Below are 11,585 nucleotides of genomic sequence, written 5' to 3'. Positions count from 1 at the left end.
TAATCAATTGAACAAACACACTTTGTATTTGGATTTTTAATCACACTGACCGTTCCTTTTTTTTCAAAAATTGTTTTTCACTTAAAACAGGTTTGAAATAAAATAAAGTTTCTTGACCTTCATGACACAAACAACATTTTCTCAGTGCAAACTTCAAGTCCAGCGATGATAACCTGAGCAACTAAATAATACAAATGATTTGACATTTATATATAACGTAGAATCATCAGACAGACAACAGAGAGATTGGATAAATTTAAGTGTTGATGCATCAAGATGGTCAGTGTAGAACCTCGGCTATCGCTGCTGCCAAATGCTCGGCCGTTGGCTTCTCAGCTGTGCAGCTCACACACAGGCCTTCTGCTGTCATAGCGTCTCGTGTAGTCGGCCCGATGGCTGCAAACTGGAGACAAAGTGACAGAGTCACAAATAACACATTTCCAATACATGGATTATTCAATCATTCTCAGACTGAGGTAGAAAATTAAACCATAGGTGATCCTCAGAAGACATTTTTTAGATTAAATATTTATGTAAACTGGGAAGACTTACTGGTCGCTACTTAAGCAGTACCAGTGACGTTTCTAGAAACACAAATCACATAATGGCAAGTATTTTAGGTGATAAGCCAACACAATGTAACACGTGATTGTGAAGTGGAAGGAAAATGATACATGGTTTTCTAAACAAATCTGAAAAGTGTGGCGTTTATGTGTATTCAGCCTTTCTTAGTCAATACTTTAGAAAACCACGTTTAGCTTGAAGCTGCAAGGCCTTTGGATATGTCTATTGAAAAATGTCTAACCATTCTTCTTTGCAAAATAGTTTAAGCTTAGTCAGATTGGATGGAAAGCCTCTGAGAATTAGTGCTAAGCAATAAAAACATGATATTTGGAGCCAGGACATCACATTACTTATGATAAGGCGAGGCTTTAAAATTCAATAGGACAGACAATTCATCTGGGCATTTATACGAAGACTACATTACCTTTGTGTGGTCTCTGTTACATCATTAGGTTTGTTCACAAAGCACTTTTTTGTTGTATTTAGGGGTATTAGAATTACAATAAAGGGGGTGAATGCAAATTCCTGCTACACTTATTTCAATAAAAAAAATAATAATACAATTTTTTTAATTTTTTTGATTTACTTAACAATTCTGCAATAGTTTGCGTCAGTATATCACATAATATTCCAATAAAATAAGTTGTGACTGTAATTTGACAATATGTGAAAACGACACACATATTGTAAAGCAAGTACAAATGAATATGATAAGTAAGTATGGGTGTAGTATTTTCTGGTGTGGCCCTCATTAAAAAAAACAAAAACTGAACGATTCGTATCTTTTTGTGAGCAACTATAAGGAAACCATACCTTTATTTCAGTGAACTCTTCACCTGACAGCCCCTGAACTGCTTCCAGGCAAAACTTTACCCCAGATGGACTGAAGAAAGCTATGCTTGCTGGAGTGCCCTGTGAGCAGACAATAATTGTTCACAATATACCAAACAGCTTTCTGCAACTCAAAAATACAGAAGTTGGGGTTTCACCTGCTCTGTGAAGTAGTTTTTCAGATTTTTCTCAAGATCTGGATGCTCAGCTGTTTGATAGACAGTCAGCGTCTCTAAGGGAACTCCTGGAAACAAAGAAATAAATCCCCACAGTGACAAAGGTGGTGCAGTCATTATCTCGTTAATTAGCTTAACCCCAGAGGGTATTTTATGGACTTGAGTTTTAATTGTGAGACACGAAAGGAGAAAATGCTCACCATTTTCCCTTAAAGCCGTGGGCAAGACTTCTCTTTTAATTGTGCCACAGGGGAAAAAAAGTGGTGGGATATTGGTGTCCTCTCCTAACACAGAAACAAGAATCACATCATAACACTTATTAGAGGAATAAGGTATTAGAGACGTTTTCTATGTGGGGTGAGAAAACAGCACCAAAATCACATCATACGTTCAATGATGAGACGTGATAAGACATCGGCTGTCCCTGTGTCCTCTCCCAGGGGCTTCAGACCCAGACTTTGAACTGCACAGAGCAAAGCACAAAGATTAACCCAATCCTTCCCATGAAAAAATGGCTGTACAATTAAATTTAATATAAATTAGCACAAAAACAATGACCACATTTCAAAACTGTCACATTTAATACATTTGCTTTGACTTTTGCACATTTTTAACCTGACTTCAGCAACTGATTTATAGACATTTAGGACAAAAGCCACAATTTATTTTGGGTAATCACTAACATACTCGTTCAGAAGTAGGCAGGAAAAAGATCAGCACCAATTGAGAGACTCTGGCATGGATTTAAACACTATTGAGAAATGCTGACAATTAATGTAATATATTATTGGTTCCTTAAAGTAAATTAACACTCTAGCAGGGAAAGAAACAGTACATTCAGTACTGTTCTATTGTCTTGCAAATCTAAATGTCTTCTGTCGTTTTCAGGGTACTGTTGTCATTGTGTTCTCAAGAATAAAAACAGGGGAAACTCCTGACCTTTAACTAGAATATTTCAAAATCCTTAACAAAACCTATGTAGGGCAGATGAACTGCATGTAAAAGTTGTGTCTTTAAGAAACAGGATGAAAAAAGTCCAACAAAGACCTGAAAGAACCTGAGAAATAAATCATCCTTCAGTAGATGATCAACTCTATGTCAGGTTTTCCTGTAACAACTTACATAGAACAGGCTGATTGTGCTAAAATAGCGTTTTATGTCTGTCAGACTGTTATGTGTGGTATTTGTCATATATTTAAATAAGAATATGACCAAAAATATATTTTATTGGGATTATATATGACAGAACAACACAAAGCAGATCATAATTGGGAAACTGACATAACATTATGCTTAGTTTTCAAATATAATAGAAAATCCTACTAAAATACACTGACTGATGTTGTAATATAACACATTGTGGAGTCGTTCAACTCTACGTTTGCAAGGCACTGTGCATTTCTATGAGAATATACTAAACATCTGCAAGACAATGCTATAATCCCAATCCCCTTGTTTAGCTGAACATGTACAAACACCTGGAAGCTTAGATGAGCAGCCAAATTATGAACAGGAACAATCTCCTTTCAAGATAGGTGTAAAACATCCCACTTTATAAATTCCTGCGAACAAAAGGTGATGTGTCAAAAAAGTCAAAAAAGCCAGCCTTTAAAAATAGACATTAGAGAAGTTCCTTCTCCATAAAATAACAAGGTAAAGCAAACATTGGGAAGATTCTGCACCTGGTTGTTATCTAAAGACCAAAATGAGCTTCTGTATGTCACAGCAAACTGTCATTTGTGTCTAACAGCTGTCTGGTTGTACTGAAACCACTTCACACATGCCTCCAAGCACCAGGTGCATGTCACACTCGGATGCAATTATAATTCGCTTATAAGGTGCACTATCCAGTAAGAACCTTTAGGAAGTGTCGCTTTAAGGAAAATGTGCTCAACAACTCACCTGATGCCGCAGTTGCCTTCCCCACCACATAGATGGATTTTGTGTTCCATTTATCTTTTATGGATTTGTTCCATTCTGGAGGAACAAGACATGTTTTACAAGTCATAATAAAACATTTAACAATTTTTTAAGCATGTACTTATTTTTAAGGGAAAAATGTACCTCCTCTTCTTTCTTCAGCCTCTAAACACATCTTCACAGCCTCCACTGCTCTGGGACTGGTAAAGATCAGGCCACCATATTTCTCTGGCTGAAAAAGCTAATAAAAGCAATCTTATTTTTAATACCTAATATTAACTTTATGCATTTATATAAATGTTCAGATGCAGACAAATCTCTAGGCAATAATGGTAAAGATGTCTAAAAAATCTGAATATAAATTCACCTTTTATTGCAGTTGCATAATCTCAGGGTACATTTAGAAAACTCCTGTCATGAATTTAGGTAAGCCTAACATTACATAACAATCTCAATAAAATAAATGCGGCGGAGTGTTTTTTTATGTGTGCTTGCCTAATTTAATCAGGATTTGTAGAAACTTCTACTTCATCTGTAACACTGTTTCTCTGGAATATAAATATGTCATGACACAGAGGTTTGTCACTGGCCACTAGGCTGGACCAAAACCCCAGTTTATCTTGGCACCATGCTTAGTGACGCGCACGACAAAGATTTGCAGCAAAGACTGTCATCTGAGGTTTAGCAGATTTTTATAACAACCATTAGATGCTATCTATATCCTAAAATAATGTATATCTGTTCTACCATCACAAATGTGGAGTTTGCTAAACTCCTTAACTTTGTTTGAGATTAAAAGTTTTGGCAACAAGCTCCAGGTTACTTTGGTATAAAACAAAGGATGAATATGGAAAAGCACCTAATGCCTACTGTTGCGTATGGAGGAAGATCTGTGATGCTGTGGGCCTTTTTCTCTTTGCCAGGGCCTGAAAACCTTGTTAGAGAGCATTACATTTAGGACTACCACCTCCTGTTTTGTGTAAATATTATATATATATTTTTTGACAAACCAATTAATCTGAAGAGTAAAATTGCCTGCAAAAAAGTATTTAATTTTATTTTTACATTTAACTTACACATTTCCCATTTTAGAAAATAAATGTAAACAAATATTGGCACTTTAAGGTATGATATATACATCTACATTGCCATTTCCAGCATGACAAAAATAAAAAAAAAGACTGAGTTTTCAAAATGTCTAATTTCATGAGAAATTAACTAAAAATAAACAAAAAACGGCTTTGTGAGGGCAACTACAAAGGAAAAAAATCCTTTACACTCTTTACTTAAAATATATATTAAAGTCTATATTATTTATGAGAATTTGATTCATATACATGTTGGAAATTCATTTTTTTCCTCATGTTTAAATCAAATTAACTTCATATTGTGGAGCAGCAGCTCCTAAAGCAAGCTTACAATGGGGTCGTTTCTGTCGGCACCAGGGTGTCATTTCTTCAGCTGCTCATTGTATACGGTGCTTTGGCCTTTGAGAAGTTCAAAAGACGTTTAGAACTATATCCCCCATGTTTGTTTTGAACCTGCAGTTCAGGTAGAGTCGAACACAACTCCAAGAGATATTGCCAAATCAACACAGAAATGGTTAACCAGACACAAAATCAACCTTCCTCCGTGGTCATTTTTGTCCCCAGACATAAATCTTGTAGAAATTTGTAAAGTGAACTGAAGAAAAGAAAGGAGAAGAAGCACCCAGGACTCTGGATAATATAGAGAGATTTTGCTCCAACCTTGTAAAATGTAAGAGAAGACTAAATGCTACCATGTTTAAAAAGGGGTTTTGTACATATGGAGTATAACAGCAAGGGTACCAACTACTGTGCTACCAGAGATTTTGTTAAAAGGTTTATTTCTAACACTGTGCTCAAATTAAAAGTTGGATTTTCCTACAGTTTTCAGTGTCAGATATTGCTGATACAGCATTTACAGATTAAATTATGTCAAGTCTTTCAACACATCTGTTCCAGGGGTTGCCAACAAAACTGTATGTATATGCATGATGGATATATAACTTATTTTGTAATGAAACTTACCTTATCCGAAAAGGTGTTTAACGAGACAAACTTAAATGACAGCACAGGAATGAGTGTTGCTTTGTGTCCATGCGATTCCAGCTCCTTTAGATAAAGAAAATCACACACAAAACAATTTAATCAAACACAGAATTCATTTTTCTTCTGCATTTTGGATTAATGTGCAATTACTTTCACGTAGGGATCAGGTCCAGACTCCTCATCCCTCGGCTCTTTAAGGACTAATATCCGCATCCTGGCAAAGAAACACTTAATGACTAACAATACAAATAAAATAAACGATAAAGGAGGATTTTAAGTTCTTTTGTAGAAAGGGTAATGAAGTCCAGAAACTCGACGTTACAAAACGATTACTGACAGTGGGTGTGGCGGCGCTTATAGTTCAGTTACTCCCCAAAACTGCAACATCCTGATAACACCGCTATTGACTCACCCTGACCGTGCTGTCTAATAATAGTTAGTACTGGCTATATTTACTAATCGCAAACTGAAATCACTACTGGTATACTTTATAGCTAAACATACAGTAATGTTTTTAAGTACGTAACCTGTTCTACAGGCTGTTATTGTTTACGACAGTGGGTGACAGGTTAGCTGTAGCTAAAGTAATATATTCTACAACCTATTAGGTATTCAGGACAATCCACATCACATCATTCTTTAGCATCTAAAGTGCTAAGATAATGTTTGCACTTAACAGTTAAAAGTAGACGAAGCTTAAATGGGTTTGTCTATTTCATTAAAATTAAAAAAGCATTCACCTTCAGCTGTGCATACAGACGGCTTCATTTACAGTCAAGAATGGGTGTCCACAGATGACGTATTTCAAACATTTTAAGGAGTTAATGCTGTACGTAAAATGCCTTAAACAAGTGCTATTTGAACAAATAATAATTACATAGTTACAGTGCGTTAAATAAGAATGTATTTTCCCCGTAAAGCTGATTTCGTGAACGTCTAAGCCCTGTTTTTTCCGGTTTGGCAAAATAGCGTTTTACATTTCCTAGCGGCAGTCTAGCCGACATTACGGCTCCAAATGTAAGCGACGGTAAGCGACAACCCTGTACGGCTGGAGCCAAAATGGCGGCCTCGGCGCTTTACCTTCCTAACTAGCGCTTGCTGGACCATAGACATAGAAGAGCATAGAAGCGGTGAACAAGAGCCATATTGTGTGTGGCAAGAATACAGTTCCAAGTGTTTTAGCATGTGCGACTGATTTCTTTTGTGATATATATATATATATAAATATATATATATATATAAAAAAATAATAATAAAAAAAAAAATATATATATATATATATATATATATATATATATATATATATATATAAAATCAGTGTGTGATTTAAGAATATTGTTTGCTTTCAAAGACGAGGTCATACTATTCAATTAAAAATATTTTATTAATCCCAAAGGGTAATTAAATGTTGTTGTAGCTCATATTATACTATGCAGGGTAGGGTTACTTTTTTCTTATTTTGTTTTACGAAAGAGGCAAGGAAGCCATTGTGACGTCTACTCTTCTATTTCTATGTCCTGACCTATAACCCTTCCCCGCCCACCTGAAATACACACGTGTTTCACGTTTTCAAGCATGGCTTCGTCGGCTAAGAAGAGAGCTCTGGGTTTGGGTGAAAATCCAGAAGAAAGTGAGCACAGCTCGGATGAGAACCCAGAGGATGATGACGAATCTGCGGAGGACGACAGCGATGAGGAAATCAATGAGGTGAAACACAAAATAACTCATCAAGTCGTTGAATGGCCTTCTTAGCCAGCTAGCACAAATCGTCCGTGTGTTTACGAGGACCGCACAAGAACCTTATTTACTTTGATGTAGTTTTGGTATCCCGATAGTTTACAGTGTGTGAAGCCAAGTTTGCTTCACATGTTTGTTTGTGTGTCTTCTTTGTGGAACAAATGCGTAAACATTACGTCATTGCCTGACAGCGCTTGTCTATAATTTTCACTTTCTCCACTTTTTGTTTCAGGAGGTTTTGGTGGATTTCGAGGCTCACGCAATTTCACCTAATGATTACAATGGCATCAAGAAGCTGTTGCAGCAGGTTTGAGACATTATCTGAACATTCAAATGAAAAACATGTGCTGTCAGAGAGCTGTCAATGATGTCATGTATGTTTCTGTTTGGCCACAGCTCTTCCTGAAGGGTCATGTAGATATATCAGGGATGACGGACATCATTATCCAGCAGAATCACGTTGGAAGTGTCATCAAGGTTGGTCCGTCATCACAGTAGATACTTGTTGATATTTGTGTTCTGTTGTTAACTGTGTCCCTTTGTTTGGCTGCAGCAAGCTGAAGTACCAGAAGACAGTGACGATGATGATCCAGATGAAGTGTTTGGCTTCATCACTGTGCTCAATCTTACAGAGAGAAAGGTAATATTGCAGGCAGATACAACCCTGATTGCTTGTCCTGTGCTAAAATATGTTGAATAAGTGTTCCCATCCAGTCTGGAATTTGATTTAGGTGTGTTTTGTAGGGCTGGATGTTTGCAGGAATATTTTTATTTCTGAAATTTAATCACTGTCCCAATGTCTAAAAGATCTATTGATTATTTAATTCATCCATCATCTATTCATCCATCTGTCCATTCAGTTGCCAATCCCATGTCCATCTATTTATCAATTATTTGTCTGTCCATTCATTTAGTCATTAATCCATTCATTAGTTTGTTCACCTATATGTTTCTCTACCTTCTTTTCTTTCATAGTTGTTCCATATTTACAGACTGATCTCTGAAGAAATATTTGCCAAAAATTAATCATTAACGTCTATATTTATATAATAAAAAGGGTTGATTACGCTGAGAATCTAAACCTGAAAAAAGATGCAACTTGAAAATGTGTTGGAACCCCTTGTAATAAATGGTGTGTTTTGCAGGGTGTGCAGTGCGTGGAGGAGGTCAAGGAGCTGATTATGGACCATTGTGAGAAGAACGCTCCTCACAGCGTAACGGAACACCTTGAGAAGATATTCAGTGACACAAGCAAGCCTGTGGGTCTGCTGCTGAGCGAGCGCTTCATCAACGTACCTCCACAGATTGCCCTTCCTCTGCATAAACAGCTGCAGTGAGTTCTCATTTCTAAGCTTACTCTTTCATCAGCTATTCCAGAAGGACAAAAGAAAATTGATGCTGTCTTTCAGGGTAGAAATGGCTGAAGCCCAGAGGACAAACCAACCCAGTGGGAGGTGTCACTATTGCATGATGATTAGCAAGACCTGCAAAGAGGCAACCAAGAGTATCCCAGCCAGAGGTGGAGCTCCAAAAGAGGAGTACATGTTCCTTAATGCAGAGGAGGAATTCTTTCATGAGGTACAGTCAAAACAATAGACTGTGGAAGATTTAAACAAAATTGGATCTACAGATGTCTCGATAAATTAAAAATAATTAAAACTTTGATATGGCTTACAGCTATTGAAAACTGAATGTTCAGTTTCCCAGAAAATTTAAATATTACATAAGAGCAAAAATACAGAAATGTTATTGCCTACATTAATGTGGGATTGACTGCAGACTTAATGGCTGACGCCCTCCACAAGGAGGATAGACTATAAAATGTCATCACTAAAGAAAAAGGCTGTTCAAAGAGCGTTGTATCTAAGGATCTTAATAGAAAGTTGAGGGAAGGAAAACCTATGGTAAACGAAGGTGCACAAGCAACAGGAATAACAGCCTTGAGATGATTGTGAAGCAAAAACCCATTCAACTGTTTGAAGGAGATTCACAAGGTTTCGACAGCAGCTGGAGTTGATGCTTCAAGAGCCATCACAAGCGGGCGTCTCCAGGACATGGGCCATCACCGTCATATTCCTTCTGTTTAGCCACTCCTAAATCTGAGATGTCAGAAGTGTATTACCTGGGCAAAGAAGGACAAGGACTGAACTGTGGCTCAGTGCTCCAGAGTCCTCTTCTCAGATGAAAGTAAAACCTTGCATTTAATTTTAAATCAAGGTCCCAAAGTCTGGAGGAAGAGTGGAGAGGCACAGAATCAAAGTTGCTTGAAGTGAAGTTTCCACAGCCTGTGACAATTTGGGAGTCATCTGTTGTTTGTGGTTCACTGTGTGTTCATCAAATCCAAAGTCAGCACAGCCACATGCCAGGAAATTAATCACTTCATGCTTCCCTCTGCAGACAAACGTTTTGAAGATGCCAATCTGTTCCATAGCAGGGCTTGGTACCTGAACACACTGACGAGAGTATCAATACGTGCTTTAATGACCGTGGTACCGCTGGGCTTGACTGACAAGCTAACTCCCTGACTTAAACCCTGTACATAATCTATGGAGTATTGTCCAGAGAAAGAAAAGATACCAGACCAAACAATGCAGTTGAGCTGAAGGCTGCTTTAAAGCATCCTGGTCTTCCTTTGCACCTTAGCAGATCCACAGGCTAATCTCCTCCATGCCACATTGCATTGTCTGCAGTAGGTCATGAAATAAAGTACTGAGTGCATATACTGTACAGTACATGGACATACTTCTCAGTAGACATTTGAGTTTTAAAAATGCATTTTTATTTTACTGGGTTTATGTAATATTTAGATTTTTCTGAGAAACTGATTTGTTGGCTTTCCAAAGCTGTAAACCACAATCATCAAAATTAAAAGAAAAACACTTAAATTTTTTTTTACAGTGTATAATGAATCAATTTTAATTGAATTACGGAAATTAATTTTTAAATGATCTAATTCATTGAGCTGCACCAGGACCGTATTTCCTTTTTCATTGTCTGCTTTTAGCTGATTCCCTGTTTTTGTTATAACAGCAAGCCATCATAAAGTTCCACTACTCTGTCCAAGAGGACGCAGACTCCTGTCTGAGTGGCAGGTGGTCATTTGACGACGTTCCCATGAAGCCTTTCAGGACAGTGATGGTGATACCTATGGACAGAATGCCTGCAGTGATGGAAAAACTCAAGGAATACCTGACTGTGTGAAGCGAGACTCTTGTTGAAGACCTGCAGATTCATGAAAATGAAGCAAGAGGCTCTGAGTTTTGTCTAAAACGCCTACTACTGTTGTCAGTGGTTTCCTTATTCTAGCAATTTCTTTGGTGGTTAAATAAGTACAATGCATCAAATTAAAAGGCTTAATGTTTAATTTGTCAATATGAATAATTTACTCTACATCCACAAGAAAACTTTTTTGCAGACTTCACAAATAACTTGCAAGCTTGAGTCCAGTCCCAGAACCTTATGTCAAATGATTAAGTGCTAAATCTTTAACCATTTCATGTTAAAATGCTGTTTTTTTCCACATGAACAGTCTTCAAAGGAAGCTTCTAGATTACATTAAAAAAGAGAGGAAGTTCATTCTTGAAAATCCCATTTCAATTCCTAAGGCTATATGTATTGTTATAGATGAGAAATGATAAATGACAGATGAGAAAAGGAAATTAAAATAGTATTCTGGCAGCAATTTGAGCATAAGGTTAATTTATAATAAATCTAAAAGTACCTGGATGCCATTAAAGTAGTCTGATGGATAAGAAAGTGTTCACAGATATTCTGCAGTTTGTGTACGCCGTAAAGTGTCAGAAGATTAACCTAAAATCTTCTTGTTTTTTTTTTGTTCCCTACATTAAGCAAAGTGTTGCAACAGACACCATCTTTCTGCAGCTTATGAATTTAAAATAAACTTTGGGATAAACATTTTTTCCACACAGTGCTTTGAAGTATACTTTGGGGAAAGTAAAGAATTTAGATACTGGACCTCAATAGTCTCTCATTACTGATACCGTTTTCAATACTTTGTTCTCTTTCTGTCTCTGCTCTGTTCTCTCAAACCCCCAGTCGGTCGTGGCAGATGGCCGCTCACACTGAGCCTGGTTCTGCTGGAGGTTTCTTTCTGTTAAAAGGGAGTTTTTCCTCTCCACTGTCGCTACATGCATGCTCAGTATGAGGGATTGCTGCAAAGTCAACACCAGTGACTGTCCACTGTCTCTACATGCTCATCCGGGAGGAGTGAATGCTGCAAGTCACTGACTGGATGCAATCTGCTGGGTTTCCTTAGACAGAAAAA

The 11,585-nt window shown here is 37.2% G+C and overlaps 2 protein-coding genes across 3 annotated transcripts; one reads left to right on the top strand and one right to left on the bottom strand.

Annotated features, from left to right (window-relative positions):
- Positions 1–21: 21 nt before the first annotated feature.
- uros (uroporphyrinogen III synthase) lies at positions 22–6,582 on the bottom strand. 2 transcript variants are annotated; one of them, XM_047378116.1, is made up of 11 exons: positions 6,304–6,582; positions 5,714–5,777; positions 5,543–5,626; positions 3,636–3,732; positions 3,474–3,548; positions 1,960–2,034; positions 1,772–1,855; positions 1,554–1,639; positions 1,378–1,476; positions 553–584; positions 22–403 (listed from the first exon to the last, which is right to left on the bottom strand). In XM_047378116.1, the coding sequence occupies exons 2-11, from the start codon at positions 5,774–5,776 to the stop codon at positions 367–369; spliced, it is 732 nt and encodes a 243-aa protein (XP_047234072.1). In that variant the 5' UTR covers position 5,777; positions 6,304–6,582; the 3' UTR covers positions 22–366. The 2 variants fall into 2 exon arrangements, with proteins under 2 accessions (XP_047234072.1, XP_047234071.1); XM_047378115.1 differs by lacking the exon at positions 553–584 and having other exon boundaries at positions 6,304–6,578.
- Positions 6,583–7,096: 514 nt separating this feature from the next.
- Positions 7,097–11,218, top strand: LOC124874658 (BRCA2 and CDKN1A interacting protein). The gene is made up of 7 exons (XM_047376107.1): positions 7,097–7,270; positions 7,533–7,607; positions 7,697–7,777; positions 7,854–7,940; positions 8,446–8,633; positions 8,710–8,878; positions 10,331–11,218. Exons 1-7 carry the CDS (start codon positions 7,139–7,141, stop codon positions 10,499–10,501), a joined length of 903 nt encoding a protein of 300 aa, XP_047232063.1. The 5' UTR covers positions 7,097–7,138; the 3' UTR covers positions 10,502–11,218.
- Positions 11,219–11,585: the final 367 nt, after the last annotated feature.

Source organism: Girardinichthys multiradiatus, chromosome 10 (genome assembly GCF_021462225.1).
Source record: "Girardinichthys multiradiatus isolate DD_20200921_A chromosome 10, DD_fGirMul_XY1, whole genome shotgun sequence".
Taxonomy (NCBI): domain Eukaryota; kingdom Metazoa; phylum Chordata; class Actinopteri; order Cyprinodontiformes; family Goodeidae; genus Girardinichthys; species Girardinichthys multiradiatus.
This window is presented reverse-complemented; position numbering and strand designations above follow the sequence as displayed.

Excerpts from the sequence above, each read along its gene's own strand:
- uros (XM_047378115.1), bottom strand. The coding sequence starts at position 5,776 with ATGCGGATATTAGTCCTTAAAGAGCCGAGGGATGAGGAGTCTGGACCT. Across the intron at positions 2,035-3,473 it reads GAAGGCAACTGCGGCATCAG|TTCAAAGTCTGGGTCTGAAG; the intron begins GTGAGTTGTTGA and ends TGCTCTGTGCAG. Across the intron at positions 1,856-1,959 it reads ATCACGTCTCATCATTGAAC|GAGAGGACACCAATATCCCA; the intron begins GTATGATGTGAT and ends TTTCTGTGTTAG.
- LOC124874658 (XM_047376107.1), top strand. The coding sequence starts at position 7,139 with ATGGCTTCGTCGGCTAAGAAGAGAGCTCTGGGTTTGGGTGAAAATCCA. Across the intron at positions 8,634-8,709 it reads CCTCTGCATAAACAGCTGCA|GGTAGAAATGGCTGAAGCCC; the intron begins GTGAGTTCTCAT and ends GCTGTCTTTCAG. Across the intron at positions 8,879-10,330 it reads AGGAGGAATTCTTTCATGAG|CAAGCCATCATAAAGTTCCA; the intron begins GTACAGTCAAAA and ends TTGTTATAACAG.